This window comes from Dipodomys spectabilis, unplaced genomic scaffold (genome assembly GCF_019054845.1).
Source record: "Dipodomys spectabilis isolate Male_0828 unplaced genomic scaffold, ASM1905484v1 ptg000107l, whole genome shotgun sequence".
In the NCBI taxonomy this organism is placed as follows: Eukaryota; Metazoa; Chordata; class Mammalia; order Rodentia; family Heteromyidae; genus Dipodomys; species Dipodomys spectabilis.
The window spans coordinates 6,320,152-6,345,706 of NW_024870784.1; the positions used below are offsets into that span (position 1 = coordinate 6,320,152).

The window sequence follows — 25,555 nt, forward strand, 5'->3', positions numbered from 1 at the left end:
GGACGTGTAGATACAGACATGGGTGAAGAGATGGATAGATGAATATAGCTAGGTGGGCATATGGTAGATGTGAATGGATGGATGGATGGATGGATGAGTAGGTGTGTAGACAGAGATGAGTAGATGAATGGATGGATGGATTGACAGATGGGTGGGTGGACAGATGGACTGATGAGTGGATGGGTGGACAAGATCTTTCTAATAAGCATGTAAAGTCAAAATCAGAGGACTTCTATGACATTTTTCTCTTCAGCAAGTAATGCCTGGGGAAAGATCCAAGCCATTTAGCTACAGTCAGCATCCTCATCCATGTGGGCACAGATGTGAAATGCAGAGCTCAAAATCAAGGACATTTAAAATTGCAATGGAAAGATTTTTGTAACTATTTTTGAAGCAACTAAAGCTTAGCACACATACCTCTTATTACATTTTACAAGCAAGGATACATGGGGAGGAAATCTTGAATTTGTTCATTTCAGGTTTTGGCCACAGAAATACACTCTGGGAACTGTCAAGGCAAGGACATTTCTCAGCCTAATAGGATAACAGATGCATTCATAAACAATGTATGCATTTTTCTCCCTGCATCTTTTCTCTCTAATACCCACCTTTTCCTACTTCCGTGATGGCGGCTGGAAATCCTGAAGGTGATAGCAGACAGGGCAAACAGGCTTGGACAGAGGAATGACAAGCTGCCCTGTCTCTCTTGCTTTTGATTTTTTAATATGCTGCATAGATGTCCAAAGCTACACAGACACAACAACTAGTGATAAAGACCCAAACCAAGAGCTTTGTAAACCATGAGCTGAGAGGAGAGGATTTTTACTGGTGAAGATGATCACAAAGATCCTGGAGCCTGGCTGGTGTGGAAGGTTCTTAATTGAATTATGATAAAGTAAAGAAAACTGAAAGCAATTCACATGTAGATATAAGTGAAGCATCAATACATACTTTCCAACTGTACTTACTATTTAGTAATGGTAGATATCCATCTAGTAGGTGAGCAATAGGTTAATTTGTTAAAAATGTACCCTGCCAGGTACTGGTAGCTCATGCGTATAATTCTAGCTACTCAGGAGCCTGAGATCTGAGGATCACAGTTCGAAACCAGTCCAGGCAGGCAAGTTAAAGAGACACCATCTCCAGTTAACCATAAGAAAACCAGAAGTAGAGCTGTGGCTCAAAGTGGTAGAGCACAAGCTTTATGCAAAAAGGCTCAGGGTATAGCACCCAGGCCCTGAGTTTAAGCCCATGACCATAAAAACAAAATAACAAATCAGCAACAACAACAACAAAAATACACTCTGAATTCTATCTCCTGGCTAACGATCAGGAATTCTAGGTAGCTCCTTCCCAGTATGTACTGTAAATGTGTAATCCAGCTAGCTTCTACTCCACCCTTCTCCAAACACAACTGATAGCTCTCAGGCATGAGATTAAAAAGCCATGTTCTGTCATGTCATTGTTTTACCCGATCTATTTCCCAGTCTACCTTGAGTTAACATGAAAGGAAAGAGGTGAGCAAATATAATGGGTTAAACTGACCGGCAACATTAAAACTCCTTCTCAGTGAAGGAGGGTGGGTGTAGTGTGGACGCGATCTGATGGAAATACAACCTGTTGTAGACTTGTGGGTTCTCATGAAGTTAACTAGACTATGAAAGTGATGCCTTTCTTGGGGATGGGGATGGGGTCTGTAAGCCATAACTGAAGAGGCAGATGGGTGGCACAGAGGCCGGGACCCTCCTTATTCTGCAAACCACCCAACAAATCACTGTGCACCCAACATTCAGCACCGACTCCTGAGCTGCAAGGAGAATCTCCAGCTCCACCCTTCCTGCAAACTTCCCTACTCTTCTCTAGACTGATTCCTGAGATGAAGTATTCAGAGGACAGTTAACTTGTAGCCTTTTAAGAGGAAAAGGGTAACAGGCAGAAAGAACTGGGGAGAAAACAGAACACAAGGTAAACATGGAGAGGGCCTGGGTTGGATTTCGTCGGCACTCAGGGCCTGTGTGGTCTCCATTCCAGACCCTTCCTAGCTCTCCAAAACGACATGCCCCCCCCCCCCTTGCATATCACAACTGAGTTAAGAGCTGAGATGTTCCAAGTCCCAGGAGCCTACATGCACTCCCACACATGTGGGAGCCTGTTCACGCGTGTGTGCACGCGCGCACACACACACACACATCTCTTCGCTCTTTTTGGCTTTATGCATTATTATCAAAAATCTGAAAAATCATAGACATGAGGGTCTTCAAATTTTGCTCTTGGATTTTCAAGGAGAAAAAGCTCAAGGCACAGATTTTCACAGGGCTCTGCTACTTTGTCATTGTGAAAAATAACTCTTCTGATTCCTTTATGAGGACTTCATTGAGGTCTGCATTGGAAGAGTGATAAAACTTCAGAACACTGGCGTGGCTGGCGCTGTTGTAGGACTTATGTCATAGTGAGAGCCTGAAAGGCCAAACACTCCTAATTTACAGCTGAAACAGTTTTACCTTTGTCTCTGTGTATATGAACTCTATTTTCTGTTAAGCATATTTGTATCCTGGATTCTGCCTTTTCTGCAACACATTTCTCAATCAGATATGTTTGAGAAAATAATGGAATAGCCCATTAAATGTTATAAACTCAATAATACAACAGATCTGACCAAATATCAGTCTTAGATTAGTGATGTAAAGTAAACCTTGATGGATGATGAGTAGTTGCAGCCAAGATTTTTATTATTAATTAACTTGGCCAAACTCACAGGAATGTTCTTATACAAACTATAGTTTGAGGCCCAGTTATTCTGTCTACAAATGACAAAATTGCTAGTGATAGGCAATGATTTAAATGTGTGATTTTTAAAATAGAGTCCTTTGGAATGGTTAGAACAAAAATTACATATCATTTGAAAGATCCTGTCCATTTCAAGTATTCTTTCTGGAACTACCATCACATAATTGTAATCAACAGCAAATTTCATGGCTCAGAACCCCTTGGATTTTTCAACATTAATAAAAATGTGGTTGGTTTATATGATACTACATATCTGTACAAAAAACAAGACTCTTGACCCAGTCCAACTGTCTGTCAACACCCAGAAGCTATGGAAGCATCCACCCATGCATCTTCCACATTGGACACAGTCAACGCGAAGATGCTGACTGGGATCAGGTGCTACCTGGGGGCAGAAAAGAGACTGACATCAGTCTAACTTGGCCAATGCAAGGAATATGTCCAGGGTGACAAATGCCATACACAGAAACTAGACTGATAGTGTTCACATTCTTACAACACCAAAAACAAGATGTAAAGGTAAGGTTTAGTAAGATTTAATAAATGCTTTGCCATCCACATTCCTAGGTATGCTAGTAAAAAGGTCAACAACACATACATAAACCGGTAATTAAATTAATTTTGTCTCCGACAATATAAATACGCCTGAATATGTGTGCACACAAAGTACAACTTTGAAGCAAGTTCCCAGTGCTGCAAACCAGGTGTTCAGGAAATCATCCCCTACTCCTGGTTTAGAAATTCCCTGTAATGTCTTGCATTTGGTATAGAGGACCTGAGAGCTATGATGTCACTGCAGAGCTGCCCTGTAATGACCTTTCATTAACAGAGGGGCAGTGGAGGGGTAACTAGAGAGTAGGTATGACAGGAACTAGGTGTGTGAACTACCCAGTAGGGTAGAGAAGGTTTATAAAGGTCGACCAGTTGTCCCAATCAAGAGCCAAGGCTTTATCTACCACATTTGGAGGCATTGTTTCTACTTGGAATGAAACATGGAGAATGAAATCCCACAGCAGCCTTAGTGTACCCCCGTGGAACAATCTGCTCAGGCCACTGATTCTTGGCACACCCGTTTCCAAGGCTTGGTTCCTGGGACAGAAAAGCACCTAATAACACCAGGACGGCCTTAGCTCACACTGGTTTCAAATCTCCGTGTTCAAGGCTGGAAGGACTGGAACGTCTTCAGACAAATGGCTGAGCACAGTAAGAAAGGCAGTAGCTAATGAAACCTTTAAAATGGTAGCAGAAAAAGATTACATTCTCATATGGCCTGCAAGGCTCCTATTTGGTTCAAAAGAAACCATATTCTTCAGTCTCCTGTGGGTGTCAACACACCTTTACAAATGGCTTGAAGAATTCATCTCTGACAAAGCCTGCCTTTCCTATATAGGTTCCTGCTATGGTTTGGATCTTACATGCCCCCAAAGACCTGTGTGTCAAACCCTTGTTCCCAGGGTGGTGTTACTGGGATGTTGTGAAGTGTTTAGGAGATTGGGCCCAGTGGGAGACCATTGGCGATGAGCCCTTGCTGGCTTTCTCCTCTCTCGTTCAATGTCCAGCCATGGGATGAGTGGCTTTGTCCTACCACAAGCTCCTGTGGTGAGGTGCTACCTCAACATAGACCAAAAGCCACTGGGCCAGCCGGCTATGGATGGCAGGCTGCAGACCTGCTGGTGGAGGCTGCTCATCACAGATGGCTGCCATAGTAATGCAAAGCCAGCAACCCAGTTTCCAGGATCGCATAGCGTGGGAGCAGCAGATGGAAGATGGCGGCTTTGAGGCGTCCTGGCACATGGGCCTAATCAGCCTCAGAAGGTGGCAGCTTTGAGGTGTCCTGGCACACGGGCCTCAGAAGGGTCACAGAGATTCTTGGGAAGGCTGTATGTTAAGAACTGGTCAAGGTTGAAGGAGGAGTGGATGCTGATGGTGATCAGGCCTGGGCATCAGACATGGGAAAGGCCACCATTGGGTATCAGGATCCCACACAAGTAGTATGAACAGATACATGCATTCAAGTGACTTTACACACCTTCCTTTTGTTTTAAAAGCTACATTCCATCTTTCTTCAAGTTTCTATTTTATTTTCACACACGCGTGCGTGCACACACACACACACACACACACACACACACACACACACATATGAGAATGAAACTTGGGTTCTTCAAAATCTTTCATGAAAATTTCCTTCTGTAAGAAAGCCTCGTCACCAAGCCCCGTTGTGCACGAGCAAAGCCTACTGCCACGTGTGCCCCAAATAATAGCTGGTGTGTCACATGAAGCTGCGTGTTAGTTCTTCACCCAGCTGCACACTGACAAGGAAAAATTCTAAATGCACCACTGGACACAAAGCATGTCTCCCAGCACAGACCCACGACAGTCCTTCTTTCAAAAGAAAAACATGGACCATTTCTGTGTCGTGACCACCACATTTCTGCATCCTGTTTGTGGTGGCTTCCACTTCCAGATAAGGACTTTCAATAATCTGGTGTTTCATCCTAGCTGTCTTTGATGTTGGCAATTTAAAGACTGGAGTTTAATTACACATGACATGTAGGCAAAATGATCGGATCACGTTGTCTTCTTTCAGGGCAGGGGGGGAAAAGCAAGAAATAGAAATACGCTAGTGTGAGCTCAGTGAGCAGTGGCAAGTGTCCCCAGTGTACCTTATTTTACTTTGTTGAGGATATATCCATTGTTCACCGGCCCAAAAACAACAATGCTAAGTGCCAACTGTACACAGAGCTGTGCTCTGCATTAACCTGTTCATGCACACATGGAGTCCTAGCCATGTGATGTCCCTCCAAAAATACTGGAAAAATTAAAATCTTTGCTTGATGCATATTTAAATTTTTGTTTCTTCTTTAAATTACATGTTTGAGAGGATGAGCCACTAGGTGCCAGCACAAGTAACGGCCCTTCATCCTCTACCCGGGGACGGGCATCTTTCTGGATGGATGGGATTAGCTCAGCCTGACCTGGGTACGTTGCCCCTGCAGAGTCAGGGGAAGTGCGTGCTCTTGAAGGTTCTGCCTGATGCTCCATCCCCAGTGGTTACTTGAGCTGACATATGGACTATACCAATCATTAGCCCCTAAGACTCCATTCTCTGTGGGCCTCATTAACTGGGCCATTTTCATAGGTGATAAAAGCAAATAAACCAGAATACAATTCCTTAAAAAAAAGACAAAGGAGATAAGTACAACGCCAGGGTGGAGTTCAAGGGGAAGAAATGGTGGAATGAACCACATCTAAGGTTTTGTTTTCCACTGAGAACAGGACACCAAGAGGACTGCATCCAAATAGGACACTCTGTCCTTTGGGGCCTTGCTCCAAAGCAATGCAGACTCTATTTTCTGCAAATAAAGTGGGCAGGCAGAAAGAGCTTCAAGATCTTCAGTGTGCCAATTAGGTTAGGGGGTGCTCAGCAGGTGACTTGATGATATGCCTTGTGTGTGTGTGTGTGTGTGTGTGTGTGTGTGTGTGTGTGTGTGTGTGTATTGAGGGTGAAGCAATACCTTCTCATTTGTTTATACTCAGAATTTTCAGAAAGATTTATAGAAAAACTAAAGTTTATTTATTTATTTATCCATTTATTTTGTCTGTTCATGGGGCTTGAGCTCAGGGCTTGGCCACTGTCCCTGAATTTTTATTTTTATTTTTTGCTAAAGGCTAGTGATCTACTACTTTAGCTATAGCTCCATCTTTTTTGCTTTCTGGTAATTAATTGGAAATTTAAAAAAATGTTCATGGACTTTCCTGCCTGAGCTGGTTTTGAACCTTGGTCCTCAGAGCTTAGCCTCCTGAGTAACAGGCGTAAGTACACATTTTAAGGCAGGGCCTGGACACCTGGAAATTGTGAAGTGGAGGAGAGTGAGGAAATGGAGATATAGAGAATTTTCTCTATATCTTTTTTTCTTAATTTTAAATGATCAATGGTTGGCTATTTACCCAAGCAAATAAAATCCAAACCAGTCAACAACCATCTCCAATTCAGAATCTGCTACTTCCTGGAAACAAGTTGTTTAGGTGGAATTTCCCCATTACAGCTGAGAACTAGCATTCACCTGCCAGGCCAGGGTTCCCAGCAAGGCCTCCCTGAGAAGCAGGGCCCAGAGGACTCTGCGGAGACGAGGCCACACGAGAGAAATTTCCCTGAGGACGAAGCTGTGTTTCGGGTAGAGAGAAGGTGACTCATGCTAAGACTTGGCTGGGACAAAACCAACACAGCCAAAGAAATACAACCCTCACAGACACTCCTGAAATGTCCTCTCCTGCCAGATCACAGAATGAACGCTTCATTTCTGCACCTGAGATCTGTGAAGACACTGACCTTCTCGTTTGTCTCCCGCCCTCTGGACGGACCTGCTCTCGGACCACGGCTACAACCACAGCTTCGGAATGAACTACCGCGTGGTTTTTGTATGCCACGGCCATGGAGCCAGACTGTCACTCCTAGGTCACAGCTGGCAGAGGAAGGAGCTCACCGAAAACCCTCGCCAGGGGGCATCATGGGAATTTTATGAGAGCCTTCATATTCATGAAGCTTAATTATAACAAATTTGCCAATCTGTAAAATACAGCTGCATTTGAATACTACTTTCAAGTCTGAAGCATGAACGGGGGAACTACAGTCCCCGTGAGAGGCTCGTGGTGTGTGCAGAGAAGCACACTGGGGGAGGGAGCAGGAAGAGAAACGCAAGCCGATCAAGAGGTGCTTCAATCACCCGGGAAATAAAACCGCCAGTCACAGGAGGGGCCGGTGAGGTGCTCGCAATCAACCGTAATATTGAAATTGTTGCGTCGGGAACCAAATCATCCCTGATTTAAGACATCAGTCAGAAAGACACTACACATTTGTACCACTGAGATGTGCAGCGAGCTGCGGAGGACGCCCTCGTGGAACACGTGTGCTCTGGTCACGAGCCAACGAGGCCCTGCCCCCCACCCCCACTCCTGCGACAACCAACTTGAGGCACTAGTATTTTCCATGATTTCCAGAAGTGCCTAGAAATCATGGGAAGTACATGATGGCTGCAGTGATGGCCAGGGCTATCATTCAGGCGTGTAGATGCGCTTCGAGGACCAAAAAACACACACAGGATTCTAGGCACTTCCTGAAAATCACAGCAGTGAAGTCCTGACCCAGTTACGATGATTTCTTAGCAATGCAACAACTCCAGCACATCCCCACCCCCAGAACACACACACACACACACACACACACACACACAAACGCTCATCTTTCAGCCTGATGGAAAGGCCCTGGGTCCTACAGAAACGTGCAATCCAATTCTATTTCATGACACTTCCTGTCTGCAAACACTTGGTGCTCAGATGAGTCTTGCCATCTTTTCCTGTCTATCTATCGCTGGCCAAAGTGCACGTGTAGGCTGGGTGGATTGCTTCTGAGGGATGAAAGATGAGTGGTGTGGGGTGAGGCTGATGGTGGGGGGTGATGAGAAGAGAGAGCACTTTTCAGGGAAGGTCATGCTCTGAGGGCCAAGGTCGGTTTTTACAGCTGTTGTCCCCTTGGTGCACCTTCACCACACCCGAGCACCCGAGGATGTGAGGGCGATTACCTGAGAAAGTGAGGACCCTATACCTGAATGGATCAAAGACCACAAGGACAAGGAGCAACATTGGGCACTGATCTGCTTCAAAATCCGCGTCCTTAAAAGTAATACACTGCCGCCTCTCTCGAAAGCAATGACCAAGAAGAGAAAAGAAGGGAGGAAGGGAGCGGGGTAAGGTGGGCAGGGAGCGAGGATAGGGAGGTGGGGAGGAGTGTAGAAGGAAGGGAGGGATGGAGGAAGGGATATGGAAGGGACAACATGGCTCAGGACAGAAGACCCTGATGGTCCAGAAGTATGCGTGTACGATACGCGTCTCCAGCCCCTCATCTGCAATTCCAAAGTCTGAAGACACACCCCAGGGAATGTATTTTCACCAACCCGCTGCCAGCAGATTCTGGTACAAATCTACAAGAGGTTTAATTTGGCCTTTGTTCCATTCAAAATGAATGAGAAGTCTAAGTTCTCCTGTGGAGAGATGCAAATCTATGCAGACAGACAGAAACCTCTTTCCAAAATCTCCGAAGCCCCGAAGCCCACACGACTTACAAGACAGGGATAAGGGCTGAGGTCCTCTGCTCTTCAGTGTTCTTGAAAATCAAAGACACCACAAGACGCTGACTTCCACATCCCCTCCACACTCACCCACTGCCCCACACCCACCCCTCCACACCCGCCCCTCCACACCCGCCCCTCCACACCCGCCCCTCCACACCCGCCCCTCCACACCCGTCCCTCCACACTGCTCCTCCACGCCTGCCACTCCACCCTGGCTGAAGGAAGCCTCCGCTTCTACTCCAAGGAGAAGCCACAGTCACCACACGCAGATTTGGCATCATCCTATCTACCCTCCCAGCAAGTCTGCCGGTTTAGTCTGAGCCTAAGGCAGCGCCATTCTAGACATGGGTGCCATTTGCACTCTGCTGGCTCCCAAGCCTTCATCTTGAGGCTCAGTTGGGACATCTGTGTGCCCTGCTTCCACAGAAAAGCAGGGCACCCTGGATCCAAAACAAATTCTGCAATACCTAATCTTAGCATGCAAAAGGAATCACTTAAATGCATTTTGAAGACACATCAAGGGATAACTTCAATGGCTAGCACAAACACTAACAGGTTTCAAAAGTATCAAAATATGTGTAGTGATTGTAAATGGGTTTTTAGTTCTAATTAGCACTATTCTTTATAAACCCGCAAATGAATTAAATGTGGCACAGTATAAACATTGGTCTCTGTATTAGGTTTAAGTATCTCTTTCATTATTTTCTCTACTTTTCCTTTTGTTTGAAATGTATTCTTTCCACAAATGAAATAACCTTCACTGGATGTCTTCATGATGCACTGCATAAAACAGGAAGAAAAAGAGAACACCTCTATTGGAAAAGTTTCATCATTGAAATTAAAGATAATATTCATCCGTGGTGTCTTCTAAGGATGAGTGTGGGGGGACACTGTTGATAGGCTTCTTTGTGTGCAGTGGAGTTTAAGTTGGCAGAATAATTACAAGTGATCACCTAATGAAGCAGGCCAGATCTGCCCAAACATGCCCGTAGTGGTGTTAACTGCAGGGAGGTGTGGAGGGACGTCGGGGGGAGGATCCTTTGTCATAGGCTGAATGTCAGCTTTAGGGTCTGCCTAAAGGGACAAGTATAAACAGAGAGGAGTTAAGTTTCCAGGACTGGAGTTATTTCTTTGAGCCAAAGTCCCCTGCTTGGTGAATCAATGTAGACAACATAGAAAAATAAAGGAGGAGGTAACAATGCTTGATAGGAAATATACTCATTACCTTACTCATGTAACTGTAACCCCTCTGTATAGTATTTCTACAATAAAAAACATATGTATGTATATAAAAGAAAAATGAATGCTTGGATAAAAAAAACTATAAAATTGATACATCTTGTAACTTACAATATTCCTATCAAGACACTCCTACTTTTTTCAAAGTACATATTCTCCGTGTGGAATAACAACATAAATGAACAGACCAAGCTTCCAGCAGTCCCTGGGGACCCCCGCTTAGGACTGTATCCCAGACTTATTGTAACTCAGAAAGAGTGAGGATATTGGGATGTAACGTGTTTGTGAGGAGACAAAGTCCCCAAATTCCTGTTCGCTGATAAACTAGAGCACGAACGCATCAACTCATCTTTGCTGCTCGCCATCTTCGCTGTGAGATGGGGTCCAGGAGGATTTTTGTTTAATCCTTTCAGTCTATAGTTATTTTTTAAACTTTCTTTTCTTTTGACTATTGTTTAAAAAATCCTTAAGTAGTTGTATGAAAGAGCAGCCATCCAACAAAGCAGTTTGTGAACCAAGTGTCCCTTAACCAGTGTCACTTTCCCACATTCTCACCCGCCCCTCCCAAACTATTCCTTCCCTCCTTGCTCTTAGCTTTGGAGGCGCTGCATTGAATATTTTCCTGCCATATAACAAAGCAGTTTGTGTGTACAATATGTCCTCATCTGTGTCACTCCTGTCACACTTTTGCCACCACCCGATCTTTCCCTTCTCTTAGTTTTCTTACACTTGTTGTGGCTAGAATGAACATACAAACCTATAAGGGTGGTATGCAAGCGGTAACAAATATATTAACAAATGAATTAATGGAATTCATGGAAAGCTCAAAAAGTATATTTTTTAGAAACACTAAGCCAAAGCCCAAGGATCAGGAAATGGATACTTGGGAGGTGGGGTAGGCAAATGAAGGGGAGGAGGAAGGATACAATCAAGAATTAACTATAGGTACCACAAAATTAAGAAAAATAAGGTTGTAGTTCTTTCTTGTTTTTTTAGAGCTATCAAAATTGTTGCCAGGAGCCGGTGGAGGCTCATGCCTATAAACCTAGCTACTCAGCAGGCCGAGATCTCAGAATCAAAGACAGCCAGGGAAGATAAATGTGAGGCGCGTGACTCTAATGAACCACCAAAAGCCACAAGTGGAAGTGTGGTCCTGTGGTGGAGTGTCAGCCTTGAGTGAAGAGCCACACGGGAAGGCAAGGCTGTGAGTTCAAGACCTGCTGGGGGGTCAGAACAGAGGCCAATGTAGATGCCGCTGGAGTACCACTCTGTGGGCTCGAGTCCTGCGCAGAGTGCACTTCATCTACCCCCTCCTGTGGAGACAAACCCCCCAGCCTTATCGCCTGTGATATACTGGCTTTTGTCTTTGTAGGTTTGCTTGGTTTGGTTCCAGACAGACACAGGCTGACTCAAACTCACAATACGCACTATTTCTTCCCGCCAAAGGCTGGGAGTGCAGGACTCCCCACCCCCGCTGGCTCCTCTGTTTCTCCTGCCTCATTTAAATGATCTGGCAAAATGACTTACCCAGAATTAAAAACAAACAAACAAAAACCAACTTGGCAACTAAGCTGTCACTCATAAATAACCCGGTGATCAACAGACACAGGCAGGCTCTGTGTCTTTGGGAGGGCTGCCTCTAGTCTAATCTCCTACAGAGCAGATGCCCCAAAATAATTAGTGTATCCAGACCCTGGACGTGCACTCATTAAAGACACCTCCATCAGCTCCACGCCACGCACCAGCCACATTCTCAGCTGCATCACAAGGACTGCCGGCCCTCTGCCCGGAGGCCCTGTCCCATGTGTATTTGGTTTACATGCCATCCTGTTTAAGCACACAAGGAAATTGCCGTCATATTTTCTTCCAAATGTTATTACAATTTTTGAGTCTATAAATTACTTGTCTTTTATTTTGTCAGCATATGGCTATCACAAAAGTCAACAGAAATTCAATTTCATCAACTACCTTCTTTAAAAAAAAAAAGAATCAGGATAAAGTAATCCTCATGATGATTTTTGAAGCTGTTTTGAAAATATAATGTCATCATGGAATACTACTTTAAAGTTGATTTATCTAAGCCTTTATGAGCAAAGTTAAGTTCAGCGTGTAGTTACTTAAAGAGAAAAGATGTAATTTTTTTTCTTAAATTCTTCAGTCTTAGGGATGAGCATGGTGGCACATGCTTGTAATCATAACTACTTGGGGGCTACAGAGAAGTAGGAGGATCAAGATCTGTTGCTATTACTGTGTGAGAAAATCTTCCCTGATTTAAAGGGGGGCCGATGAAGAACTGAAGAACGCAAAAGGCTGAAGTAACCTGAACAACACTGCGTCCGACCATGCGTCCGTTCCCACCGGGGCGAGGACGGGAGGCTCCCGCAGTAGTCGTAAAGTCCATTTTCCTCACTGAATGATTTTCAAAGAACATTTATACCCCATCCTTAATAAAGGAATATTTAGAGAGAGAGAGAGAAAGAGAGAGTGGAAGAAATTATCCACCGTGTGGAAACTGCAAAACTTGTACGAAGAGATTCAGAGAAAACAAGGAAGTATTCGCTCATAGCGTGATGGTGAGAGAGAACGCAGTGTGAGCGCCCCCTCTGGCACAGAAGAGCTACTGCGAGGGCGCTGGGTGCGAAGTGGACGCTGCCGGCCAGGAGGACATCGCCGGCTGGCCCGTCTCAGGCGCTCCTGGACGTGGCGCCGATGGGCAGCACAAGCCGTAGAGTCAAACATCCCAGCACTGGTGGCATAAACCATGGGGATTTACTTTTCTCTCAGTTGGGAAAACTGATGGCCAAGGTCAAGTTTCCAGCCAGTTTTGTTCCAGGTGAGATTGCACACTTTCAGCTATGGCAATGGCCACCTTGTAACCACGCCTGCCCACAGCGGAGAGACAGCTCTCAGGGGGTCTTTGTCTCTGCCTCTGCCTGCCCCCCCCTCTCCCCCTCTCCCTTTCTCTCCCTTCCCCCCACCACTCTCTCTGTCTCTCTTCTTATAGGCAAACCAACCCCTCTGGTTTGGGCCTTTCTACCTTTATGATGCATTTTACATTGGCCCTGGAATTCCTCAATAGAGTTGGATACAGTCCACCACACATTGTTGTATCCAGAATATATGTGTGGGACAGTCCACAATGGAGAGCTACACATATCCCCTATGACACCCATGTCCACACGACTCATTTTCCATCAATGTGAAACTGAGTGATAAGAATGCATTGATAAACAATAGAATTGTATTCATCCATCAGGAAGAACAATGTCACGTCGTTTGCAGGGAAATGGATGGACCTAGATAAAATTGTGTTAAATAAAGAAAGTCAGGCTCAGAGAGAATCAGGATGCATGTTTTCTCTCGCATGTGGAAGTTAGATCTAAAATACAAACATAATGAATGAAAGGGGAGGGGGAAGAGGCAGTCAAAATTCATCGTAATTAGCACAAAATTAAGACAAGTCGGGGAAGGGATTCATAAACTGTATTCATAAACTGTCTAGTTAAATGGCAAAAAGATTCAGTTCATAAACTACACAATTAAGCAAAGTGTGGGGAGGGGCGGTTGGAAGGGGGTGAGAATGTTGGGAGGGGTGCTCCATCCCTAAGCACCTCTGTTCAATGACACCTCCTTTGTACAACTACTTAATGGCATAACAAATAAACATAAACATATGAAAGCACATCCAGAGCCAGATGCATATTTACACAAGCAAACTAACAGAAGTAGGATATGCACAGGGAAGGATTCCCAGGGTGTAACTGAGCTTACCCACAGTCTACCAAATGAATACCAGGAAGCCAAAGCATTTGGCCCGAAGGGGGTGAGACCAAGGCAACTGTTGAATGGAGAGAGAACAGGTGGGTAAATGTGGAATTGGAAGCAGGCAACGTGAGATGGGTGGAGTTGGACCCACGGTGAGAACCATAGAAAGGGTAACACTGAGAGATGCCTCATCCACATGAACTGACATGTTGAATAGAAACCCCACTGTACAACTACTTAAAGATAATATATTTTAAAAGACTGTACCGAAGTCAAGGTCACGGATTGGTGGTGAGTGGGATTTTGTCACGTAAGTTGGTTCCTTGAAGTGTTTTGAACCCAGAACACATGCAACCTTTCTTTCTATCTTCTCAATCTCCATGGACATAGTTCGGTAAAATTCTGATGGGAAATCTTCCTCTTGGAGAAATGCCCCTGATTGCACAGAAGTGTTTCCTTCTGCTTCTAGTACAGGCTCGGATTTTCAGGGCTCCTCCCCAGCCGACAAACCACCCTTCGTTTAATGTAGCATTAAGTTTTAAACTATGACATCCGTAATCTGCCTCTACCTGGAGCGGTGGTGTGCCAACGGCTCATCTTTAACCATGCTTACGGAAAATGCAAAACTCACTGCAATTTTGGCACACAGGTGTTTTTCAACTTTCAAACAGAATATTCCAGAAACATTCAAGGGATAAAAGAAGGTAGGACAAATGTCCACTACCCCGTACGCGATCCCAACTCTGTTAACAAATGCTGCACCACTGTTCTCTACCAGACCATTTTGAAGCAAATCTCAGATCCCACTGAAGTATTTTTTGGAAAGCAGCTACATATTGGTTGATGTTTATTACTAAATATACAAGAGAGCCATAGTGCCCAGCCCATCATCTATACATTCATAAACACACACACACACACACACACACACACACCTGCATCTTTTCTAAATAATTCCAGCTGTTTCTACCCAAAATAAAACAGGCAGACAGCTCTGAATCCATTTCACCACACAGTGTAGGAAGGGCTGGGATGGACACCTGTCCCGAGTTCAGCTGCTACTGAGACAATGCTTCTTCCACACTATAGAAAATCATGTTGGAAGCACATCTATCTGACCATTGGATCTGCAAAAACCTGTCAACAAAACCAGGCCAGTGGGCTCGAGTAGAAAAGACCAAAACCAAAACCACAAAGCCAACAGATGTTTGAATTGATCATGCAGCCAGCAGTGAGAGCACTGGAGGTCCTGGCAAGGTGGGCGGGGCGGGGGGGGCGGCGTGGACAAGCCTGTCTCCTCTCACTCATCCCCCCAGCTGGGATTCAGACAGCACCCCCTTCCCTTCGTGAGTGAGTCCACACGCCTGTTCCCCACCCCCAGTGCTGCCCCGGCCAAGTCTGTTAAGAAAGGGTGTTGAGACTGAACATAAATGACGCAAACTTAAATCACAGGAAAAAGTTTATTCAAATTGCTGTTTCCCTTGCTTTTTAAATGCTGGTCTGATAGCTATTAATAAACCAAACCTCATCATTAAGAAAAAAGGACTCTGTATCCTGTGTAATAAATAACTGATGCACGCAGACAATCCTGCCCAGCCTCTGCCAAGATCCTGATGCTTAACACGCTGAGTATCCACCCTGATGTTACACATTAGACTAAAGATGATCCACTCACACACTGCGTGATTAAGTTGACTCCTCAAAAGAGAACTACACATACACACACACACACATGCACACACACGTGCGCACACACACGCAGGCACACATACACACACATGCACACACATGCACACATGCACACATGCATACATGCACACACGCACACACACGCACACATGCACACACATGCACACACACATGCAGGCACACACACGCACACATGCACATGCACGTACACACATGCATACACACGCACACACCCACATACGTGCACATATATGCACACATCCACACATGCACACACACATGCACATGCACACACACATGCACACACGCGTGTGCGCACACGCAGGCACACACACGCACACACCCACACACGCACATGCATGTACACACATGCACACACCCACACACGGGCGCACGCACATACATGCACACATCCACACACGCACGTACACATGCACATACATGTACACACACCCACACGCGCGCACGTGCACACACACACACACACACGTCTCGCACCTCTTCCTACTCTCCTTCTGCAGAGCTGCCTCGTGAGGGGAGCTACAGATCCGCAGCCCTAGCTGCCTCTGGGATTTAAGGGAGAAGTGGCTGTGGATACATACACACTGTCCACTGCAGCATGATCGGGTGCAAAGCCTGGGAGCTGAGCAGCGACACACTCGGCGTGTGTCTTAAATGTGTACAACTGGCTCCAGTTTCATCGTCGCCTGTGAAAAGGTAATGGTTACCCATGCTCTTATTATGTATGAGGATGTTGTCTTTGATAAGATCATTACAAAACCTAAGCACCTTTAGAACAGACATTGTGGTCATGTTGACAAAACAGGAGACAAACGTGTGCCTGCATCTCTCCTGCCCACACCAATCATAACCATAAGCCAAGAGCAAGGGAGTCGGGAAATAAACCTGGATTCCTAGGTTCAGGACCACAACAAGGCAGCTGAAGAGCGTGACAGCCATTGCCTGGCCTCAAGTTCACGGGCCTTCCAGCTAAAATTGACTTCAGGGTTTCATGGCAACCAAACTTTGGAGACTATCAGAAGCATGACCAACCTGGGCATGGTGACTCATGCTTGTAATCATAACCACTCAGGAGGTAGTGATCAACAGGATGGCTTCCCGAGGCCAATCCAGACCAAGTGTTTTTGAGACGCTATCTCTGTGAATTAAAAAGCTTTGATCTCGGCCACACAGGAAGTGTCAAGGGGAGGATGGACCTGCAGGCCAGCCTACACATAAAGGTGGGGCCTCATAAAATAAACGCTCAAAGGGCTTGGCATGGCTCAAGGGAGAGATCTAAGCATATGACAAGACCAAGACCCTGAGGTCATCCCCCAATACAAACAAGGAAGCAAATACAAATGAGCAGAAGCGTGGGTAGCAATACCATGTTGAGACTTTCTTCCCTTACTGATTGGGGTTTGGTCAAGTCAACAGAACAGGAAATGACACAGGCAGCTTTCTTCTTGTTAAGTGTCAAGGAACTGAAGGGAACTGAGCAGAAGCAGGAAGAGTCGGGAGCATAGGCTGACACAAGAAATGACAACATGTTGCTGATGAGTTCTAAATCAATCTGGCTAGCTCATTATTCATGGGAAGAATCTGGTCACATGGACATATTTTTTTCTGTTAAATCTTGAATACTGGACATAATCTTGTTTGGAAGACACATCTTACTGGGCTCTATTCTGGAATGTTCTTTTTGGGGGGGGGGGGTCCAGTCATGGGGCCTGAGCTCTGGGCCTGGGTGCTGTCCCTCAGCTCTTCAGCTCAAGGCTAGCGCTCTACCACTTGAGCCACAGCGCCACTTTCGGCTTTTTTCTTTTTGCTTATGTGGTGCTGAGGAATTGAACCCAGGGCCTCAGGCATGCAAGGCAAGCGCTCTACCACTGAGCTACCTTCTCAGCCCTATTCTGGAATGTTCTATGTGTGCATATGTGCATGGAGTATATTCTGATCATTTTCACTGGCCCCATGACCCTCTCCCGTCCTCTCCCCCTCCCCCGCCCCGCTCTCACATACCCCCTTATTGCACAACCTAGAGATGGCCATGCTTAGTAAAATAGGGCAGACACAGAAAGACAAGCACCACATTTTTTGATATGCATAGTCTAGACTATTCAGGAAAGTAGAATACTATTTTGGAGCACAAATGGCCACACATGGAAATTGGAGCCCTAGAAACAGGCCATGTGCATCTAGACCGTGCCCCTTTGGCTCTCCCCCGAGCGATCGAGCCTGGCTGCGTTCCCTTCTGGAAACGTCCCTCCTCCGCTGCAAGTTCACTTGGCGGTTTCAATGATAGGGTTTCAATGCAAAGGGATAACAATGCCTGGAACGGAAAGTTTCACCCTCTAATTATAGACGGGGGGAGCGCAGCATGGCCTTTCTTTCCCGATATCATCTGTGGCTTGGAAATGACTTGATGAAGCCCCTTAATTAAAAACAAAAAAAACAAAAAAACTTTTTTTTCCCCCTGGGACAAGAACAATTGTAGAGAAAGATACTGATCCATGCAGAGGGCACCAAGGGCTAAAGAATGCATGGCCGGGGAGGAGGGGCAGCAATGGCGAGATCCTAGACAAGAGAGAAGCTGGAAGTGCTTACCTGCAATTCAGTTTGAACAAAGAACGAATCCCCCTCATCTGCAAGAGAGGATTCACTGCAGCTGAATCTTTGTCCATTTGGGGTGAGGGCACGCACAATAAATCTCCCTGGTTTGTGTGTAGAAATTTGCTATGGACGCCCAAGTAGACCAAGAATAGATAAATAGATAGACGGTGGACAGATAGATAGAGGATAGATAAATTGATAGATGATAGATATGATAGATAGACGATAGATCAGATGGATAAAAGGTAAATCAGGTAGCTAGATAGATGGGATGATAGATTATTATAGACAGATGAGATAGATAATACGTGGATGAAAATGCTGGAGAATAGATGGTTGTAAATAGATAACGATACATAGATGGTATATAATAGATAATAGGTAGATGATTGGTGGTAGAATACACAGATGCACAGAGATCTCCCCAGAAATATACCGACTTCATCTACACCAAATTATGTTGTACGCAGTAGTTGAGATAAAATTCAGAATTACATCTATTTCATGGTGGTTCATTTATAGAAAGATGGGTTTCTTTTGAGTGGATAGTCATTGCAGCTCCTTTGTATTAAGTATATTCATTTTAAATGTGTTTAAAATAGTCTTGTCTCTGGCTCACTGGGATCCTTTTCAAACAGGTCACATAATTTTTTCAATTACAACACTTAAAGCAATGCTTTACATGCAGTAAATGTTTAAGTAACAGTAAAGGAGAAATTTTAAATGTCAAAAATGACTAGAGGAGAAACAGCAACAAGATCCCTGCCGACCTTCATTTGTTCGATTCCTACTCCACCCTCTGGCCTGTTCTCCATCTGCAGAGCTGGGACCCGGTGCTAGCCTGCCCCAGGGAGGCAGGGGCGGGGATACAGCGGCCTTCACCTCTTCACCTGGGACCCTGAGCGGACCCCACTAGCCAAGATGCTGGCCTCACGACCCTTCATCCTGGTGACCATCCCAGCCTAAGAGACAGCAATGTCCTTCTACAGAGAAACCCTAGGAACTAAGACCACGGTTCAACTGTCCACCATGGCAGAGCTGACTGCTGTCCAGGGGTGTCTGTCCCGTCAGTGGGCGAGCATGGCTGTGCGGCTGTGGAAAGGAGAAAGGCAGCCCGTGACTCCAGCGCTCTGCACACACAGACGTCTGTAGACATGCCAGCCTCTTACTAGGTGCTGTGCCCAGTGACTCCAGAGTGCTGGGGGACTCAGACCTTCATGGATGCTCATTGCAGTAACGGAGCAAGCTCCTTCTCCGTTCCCACACAGCCCCATCAGGTCCCCAACACCGCCCCCTCCCAGGGAGAACAGATCCCACCACACCGGCTCTTGGCATCGGCCACTGTGATGTGCCTAATAAATAGGTGGTCTGTCTTGGTTGGCTCTGTCAATCATTTCTTCCTTCCTACAATGTAATTGTTGCATTTCATCCTTCCAAGAGTGCAAATGGCATTCTTCCTAAAATATGTAGCATTCTAAATGGCGTATTTTATTTTTCTGGAATCTGCTCTGCTTCCCCCAGGCAACATCACCTGTGCACCTGTAGCATGGTGCACAGAAGCCTGCCGAGCCAGCAACACTCCCTCGGTAGCAGCACCGTGACCTCTGTGCCCCTCAGGATGGAGCAGAGCTGGTCCTGAAAGCACTTGGGGGGGCTACTCCTTGGCATGGGGGTAGGGGTCCCCTGCGATGTCCTGACCCAAACCCCACAAGCCCCACAAGGAAGATCTCATACAGACAGCAGGCTGCGTTGTTCCCTTTTCCCAGCCAGGAGGAAGAGTCAGGCTTGGACCCTCTCAGGCCATCCAGGAGCCATCCTGGAAAATGGAGCCTCCTTTGTCTCCGCAGACAGGAACTATCACCACAGGGGCTGCGGCCGGACAGGGAGGCGATTTCTCCAGGAGAGTAATAGGTTTGCGTTTTTTCCCATTTTCCAAATCCGGTTACCCTTGGGCTGTGGCTTTGATGTGAATGTGGCTAAACCCCTGGTGAGCCACGCACAGCTTTATCAGGAGAGACAGATGCAGACACTGGGGTCGTTCACTGCCCCCCACCTCCTAATCCCAGGTGCTGCCCAACTCCCAAGGGGACAGGGACCCAGGCGGAAGCTGCTATCCTTACCCTTCAGCCCACGGTGGTTGGTAAATCTCAGCCTATGCCTCTGGCCATCTCCAAGGCAGAGACTGTCCACACTATTCTTTTTATGGGACGACATGAATATTCAGATACTCAAAATTCTGTCCCCTCCCTTCGCCCACCCCCACCCAGCCAGAGAAGTAAGACTGCATGCAGACTCATACACTCCTTTCCAGGAGGGAAGAAATCAGCAGGTCAGATCCGAGCTATTGATTAAGAATACTAGGTGGCATGATGTGTGCCTGCCTCCACTCACTTTTGCACCCGAGAAAAGGCATGGGGGGCTGGAGGTGGCTCAGTGGTAGAGCGCTTGCCTTGCATGCATGAGGCTCTGGGTTCGATTCCTCAGCACCACATAAGCAAAAAAAAAAGCCAGAAGTGGTGCTGTGGCTCAAGTGGTAGAGCACTAGCCTTGAGCTGAAGAGCTGAGGGACAGCGCCCAGGCCCAGAGTTCAGGCCCCATGACCAGACCCCCCCCCCCAAAAAAAAGAAAAGAAAGGGCATGGGACCCTCCACCCAGGGCAAGAATGGCAGACATTATGAATCTTTCCTTCTTTAGGGGCTAGTATGGGAAGCTGACTTTCCAGGTTCTTGGATTTTTTTTCCCCAAATACATAAACTCACACCTGTGATACTAGCTACTCAGAAGGCTGAGAGAGGAGGACCGCAGTTCAAAGCCAGCCTAAGCAGGAAAGTCCCTAAGACTCTATCTCCAATTAGCCAGCAAAAAACTGCAAGTATTGGTATGGCTCATGTGATACAGCACCAGCCCTAAACCAAAAGCTAAGTGAGAGCATGAGGCTACAAGTTAAAGCCCTTGCACAAAGATGGAAGGAAGGAAGGAAGGAAGGAAGGAAGGAAGGAAGGAAGGAAGGAAGGAAGGAAGGAAGGAAAAATTTGGAGATGATATTCATTTACATTAGCTAGCATTTCCAAGGAGCCCTTGGCCTGTGGGTTTGCACGAAGGTAAATTTCACCTACCAAAAGGAACGCTTTCTTCTGTGGTTTGCAGGTCCCTAAGACTGAGCATCCCAGCTACTTGAGTGATACCCATCAGAGCAGACCACAGCCAGGGGCCTGAGCAGGAGCCACGGCCTGGGCTAACAGACCCCAGCTGTCAGCCAGAACCCGGCCCCCTTTGCAGCCTCCCCCTGCCACGCACACAATGTGAACTCGCACAGCTGTTTTCTCATGGTCCATTCGAGTCCAACACGTGTCCTTCTACAGGGAGAGGCTGTGGCTACCAGTGAGCTGCTCCAAGCAGGAGAGCGGCTTCCTGGGACAGATTTCTCAGCCCGATTCACAGGCAGCACTGTCCAGGTTGGGGTAAATGTGTGTTGACCACATTGTGTGTGGATTTAAACTCGTCAGACAACAGTTGCTGGGGGTATCAGTTTTACGGGAAAAGCAGAAGCAACTTGACCTCTTGCAGATCATCTTCTGTGCATGTAGACTTTGGGACATTATTTTTCCTGGAGCTCAGTAGTCATTCAGAAAAAGCCCCTCTGTCTGGGGTCCCCCTCTCTCCCTCTCCCCCCATCCCCCTCCTCCCCAGTTGAGAAGACAGAGTCTCAGCCCAGGATCCCACAGCCAGCCCAGCCAGCCTCGGGCTTACCACATGCCCCACGCTAGGCTCTTCTCCACTGAACCATCCCATTCATTTTGTCACTGGCAGGGACTTTGTGATTGCCTTCACGTACTGGGCACATTGGACACGCGTTAGTACCAAACCACAGCCACTGTCCCTTCCAGGCTTACTACCTAAGCACTGGGCCTGCTGTACCCATGAGCAATACGAGCCAGTCTCATTATGAAGGCTGGCACTCAACTTCCGATTAGACATCCCAGCTTAGCTTTGGAAGTCTCTTGTCATCTGCAAGGTCGTGTTTCCTTAAACTTCTGTTAGACTCAGACTGAGCTGAGTCTACGCCCTGGCACGCCCCCCACCCCCATCACTCAATGGCTTATACACAAATAAAAGTTGCTTACTGATGGACTCTTCAAGAGCAAAACTCGGGGGCTACATTTGGGACAAGAAAAGCCATGGGTCATACTGTGGCCTCCCAATGCCACCAAGAGTCACGAGTCAGGGCAGGGAGGAGAAGAGGATCGGGGTCTATAAGCAAGGTCCATATGGTATGCCCACAGACCAGCACCCTCCCCCTAGAATTCCCTTTTCATTCCACTAGGCTCACTCTGGAAGAAAAAGAAATCTAATCACCACCAAAAGGTGAAACCTACACATGAATATAGTACTTACTGGAAACATCTAGAAAGCCTAAGGGTCTCCACATTGTGTTACGGATTATAGAAAGTAAGAATAAAGGTCACACAGGGATGGAGGATTTCTGTCTCTCGTTCTGATGTCCAGGCCTCTTTTCAGGCCCAAACCTGACTGAGTTCACGTGTGGCCACGTGACATGCTCTGTGAAGTTAAGTCAGACCAGAGATGATGTGAGTTCTTCTCAATGCAGCACTGCGGGGAAGTTTGTCAGCTGCCCATGCTCTGCTCCCCTGCTGGGGCAGACACGAAAACCTTGAAGCGGGGGCCGTGTGACATGTGGCCAAATACCCATCACCTAGTCCCTTGAATGTGGACACTGCAAACACTGCCCCAAGTGCCCGCCCTCCCACACTGCCCCGCCCCCAACGTGGAAGTCCCTCCCCTCCAACTCTGAGCTCAGCCAAATGATGCCATCCAATCTCTCCATCTGCCATGAGGAGACCTGAAATGCCCCCTGAAGAGGGGAGACATTAAACCATGAATTAGCAAATCATATGGGTAGTGTAATCTCTATGCTGATCACTATAATCATGTTTCTGTTCTGAAACTTTAACATTTTCAATACCCTAAGCTAACAAATTATTACCATTAATCAACATAGCAGCAAGAATTTATTGTCCACTGAAGCATAAGGGTTAGTGCATTCACTGTATAGACAATACTAAGGAAAACTGAAAGCTAAAAGACCCTATACTTCTTTAAGGACAAAATATCTCAGTATTGAATTGGATTTGAAATGCATCCTTGATAGAAAGTAACCTTGACTCTCTAGCTAATGGATAATCTGAGAATAATAAAAAAAAAGATATGTCTCTCTGAGGGGTGAGTCCAATCTGCTCTATAAGGGTTACCAAATGGGCTGGGAAGGTGGCTCAGTGGTAGAGTGCTTGCCTTGCATTCATGAGGCCCTGGGTTCGATTCCTCAGCACCACATAAGCAGAAAAGCCAGAAGTGGCGCTGTGGCTCAAGTGGTAGAGCACTAGCCTTGACTGAAGAGCTGAGGTACAGCGCCCAGGCCCAGAGTTCAAGCCTCATGACTGACACCCACCCCCTTAAAAAAAGGGTCACCAAATGTTGGTGCCGATTAAGAATTACACTACAATGTGTGTGTGTGTGTGTGTGTGTGCATACACACAGCCATTATTGCCAAAGCCATGAAAAGCAACTATTTATCACACACATTGGAACACAGGTTAGGTTCATCACAATTCTTCTCCAAAAGCAGACAATACATTCTTTAATATACCAAGTGCCATTTTTCAAGAGAATAATTCAAAGAGAAATCTGAGAGTTGTGCCCACACAAGATTTCCCAGGTAAGCAGCAGAGACCAAGAAGCCAACGGAAACACCATTAGAAATAGAGGAACCATAATTTCTTAGAAGATAGTTCATCATGTCATTTCTAGAAACCAGATATAAACCAAGAACTTATTCCTATGCATGCATATCTTTCCTATCTCTCTCTCTATATATATTATAAATAATGCATATATAATATATATATGCTTACTAGAATATTGAGTCCAAGTTCAAAGACATAACAGAATATATTTGAAAGGAGCCATAGTTCACAAAATTAAAGCTTCCACGGCCCCCATTTTCATCTCTAAATATCAGTCACACCTGTACCATCGACGCGTCTCGCAGACATATCACCTTCTTGCTTGTTTGGAAAAGGAGAAATAAAACCACCATTTTCCCAAACAGGCTACCATAACGGCTACACTCGGAGTAGGAGTAACTCATCCTTACCTATTTACTAGTGCACCAGAGTGTGAGGAACTGAGCCATGGCAAACCAATATCCACACACTGGCATCCTGCTCACGTAGCATCCCCCCAGGGATCCTACAGACAGACAGACAGACCTGAGCGGGCCGGCCATGGGGGGAGCTGGCCAAACCCCCCACGCTGGAGACGCGCAGCCTACCTGACACAAGTGAAACGGTATCTTTCTCCCATGAGACAACGGTGATGTACGCCTCCACCGAGGAGGGGATAATGCACTTGAAGACCGCAACATTGCCTCTCATGGTTTTCTGGTCCTCCACACGGACTGTATAGGGCTCCCGTAAAACTGCAAGGCAGGAAAAGGAGCCTCGGTAAGACACAGAGCCAAGGGTTCACGCCGAGCGCCTCCCAGTCGCATGCACAGCGTGATAACTGCATGACATCTTAGCACATTTCATGTCTTTCATCTGTCCCACATAGTCATTCACTATGAGCAATACACTAAACCCCGCGCTACAGGAAAGCGTATAATTTGAAATGTTTCACCAGACCCCCTGAAGGCAACATGAGGGAGAAGGGGCTTTATTCTTGCAGTACTGGGATTTGAACTCAGGGCCTCGTGCTTGCTAAACAGGCTCTCAACCACTTGAGCCCCGCCTTGATTGTTACATCAGGTATTTTTTTCAAATAAAGTTGGGTTTCCCAGGAGTCTGACCTCAGAAGCACCATTATTATGCAGATAGGATGGAGGTTTGCTCACCTGTGCAGGCAAACCACTAATCCCTTAGGGAGGTTGAGGCTGAAGTTTCACATTGGAAAGAAGCCACAAAGAGACAAGTCAACTAACACTGCTCATAGCTAACTGAGAACGTGAGTGTGTTGGAGGGTAGAAGAAGCAAAGAGGAAAGGGCCGTGAGGCAGGAGGGGAGGGGGGGGAGAGAGAGAGAGAGAGATTGAGAGAGAAAGGCTGGACCACCAGAGAGAGGGGAATCCATTATCACAGGGACAGAGGCCTAAGCAAATGTGGATTCCAGCTGTCTATAAGGGCAGAATCCCATGAGAGAGAAAGGAAGAAGGGAAGTACTCCCACCCTGCTTCCCCACCTGACTTGAGTAGTAAGTCATTTTTAAAAAATCACCTAAGGACTTCTAACAACACCTGGCACAAAAGAAGTACTAGAT

General features: G+C 46.3%; 1 protein-coding gene across 1 annotated transcript in view; it reads right to left on the bottom strand.

The window, feature by feature from the left end:
* The window catches only part of Dscam (DS cell adhesion molecule), a 475,219-nt gene that overhangs the window by 366,356 nt on the left and 83,308 nt on the right, over positions 1 to 25,555 (bottom strand). The window contains exon 3 of the mRNA XM_042687342.1: positions 24,574 to 24,720. Within this exon, the coding sequence (XP_042543276.1) occupies positions 24,574 to 24,720 (147 nt within the window). The remainder of the gene's footprint in view (positions 1 to 24,573; positions 24,721 to 25,555) is intronic.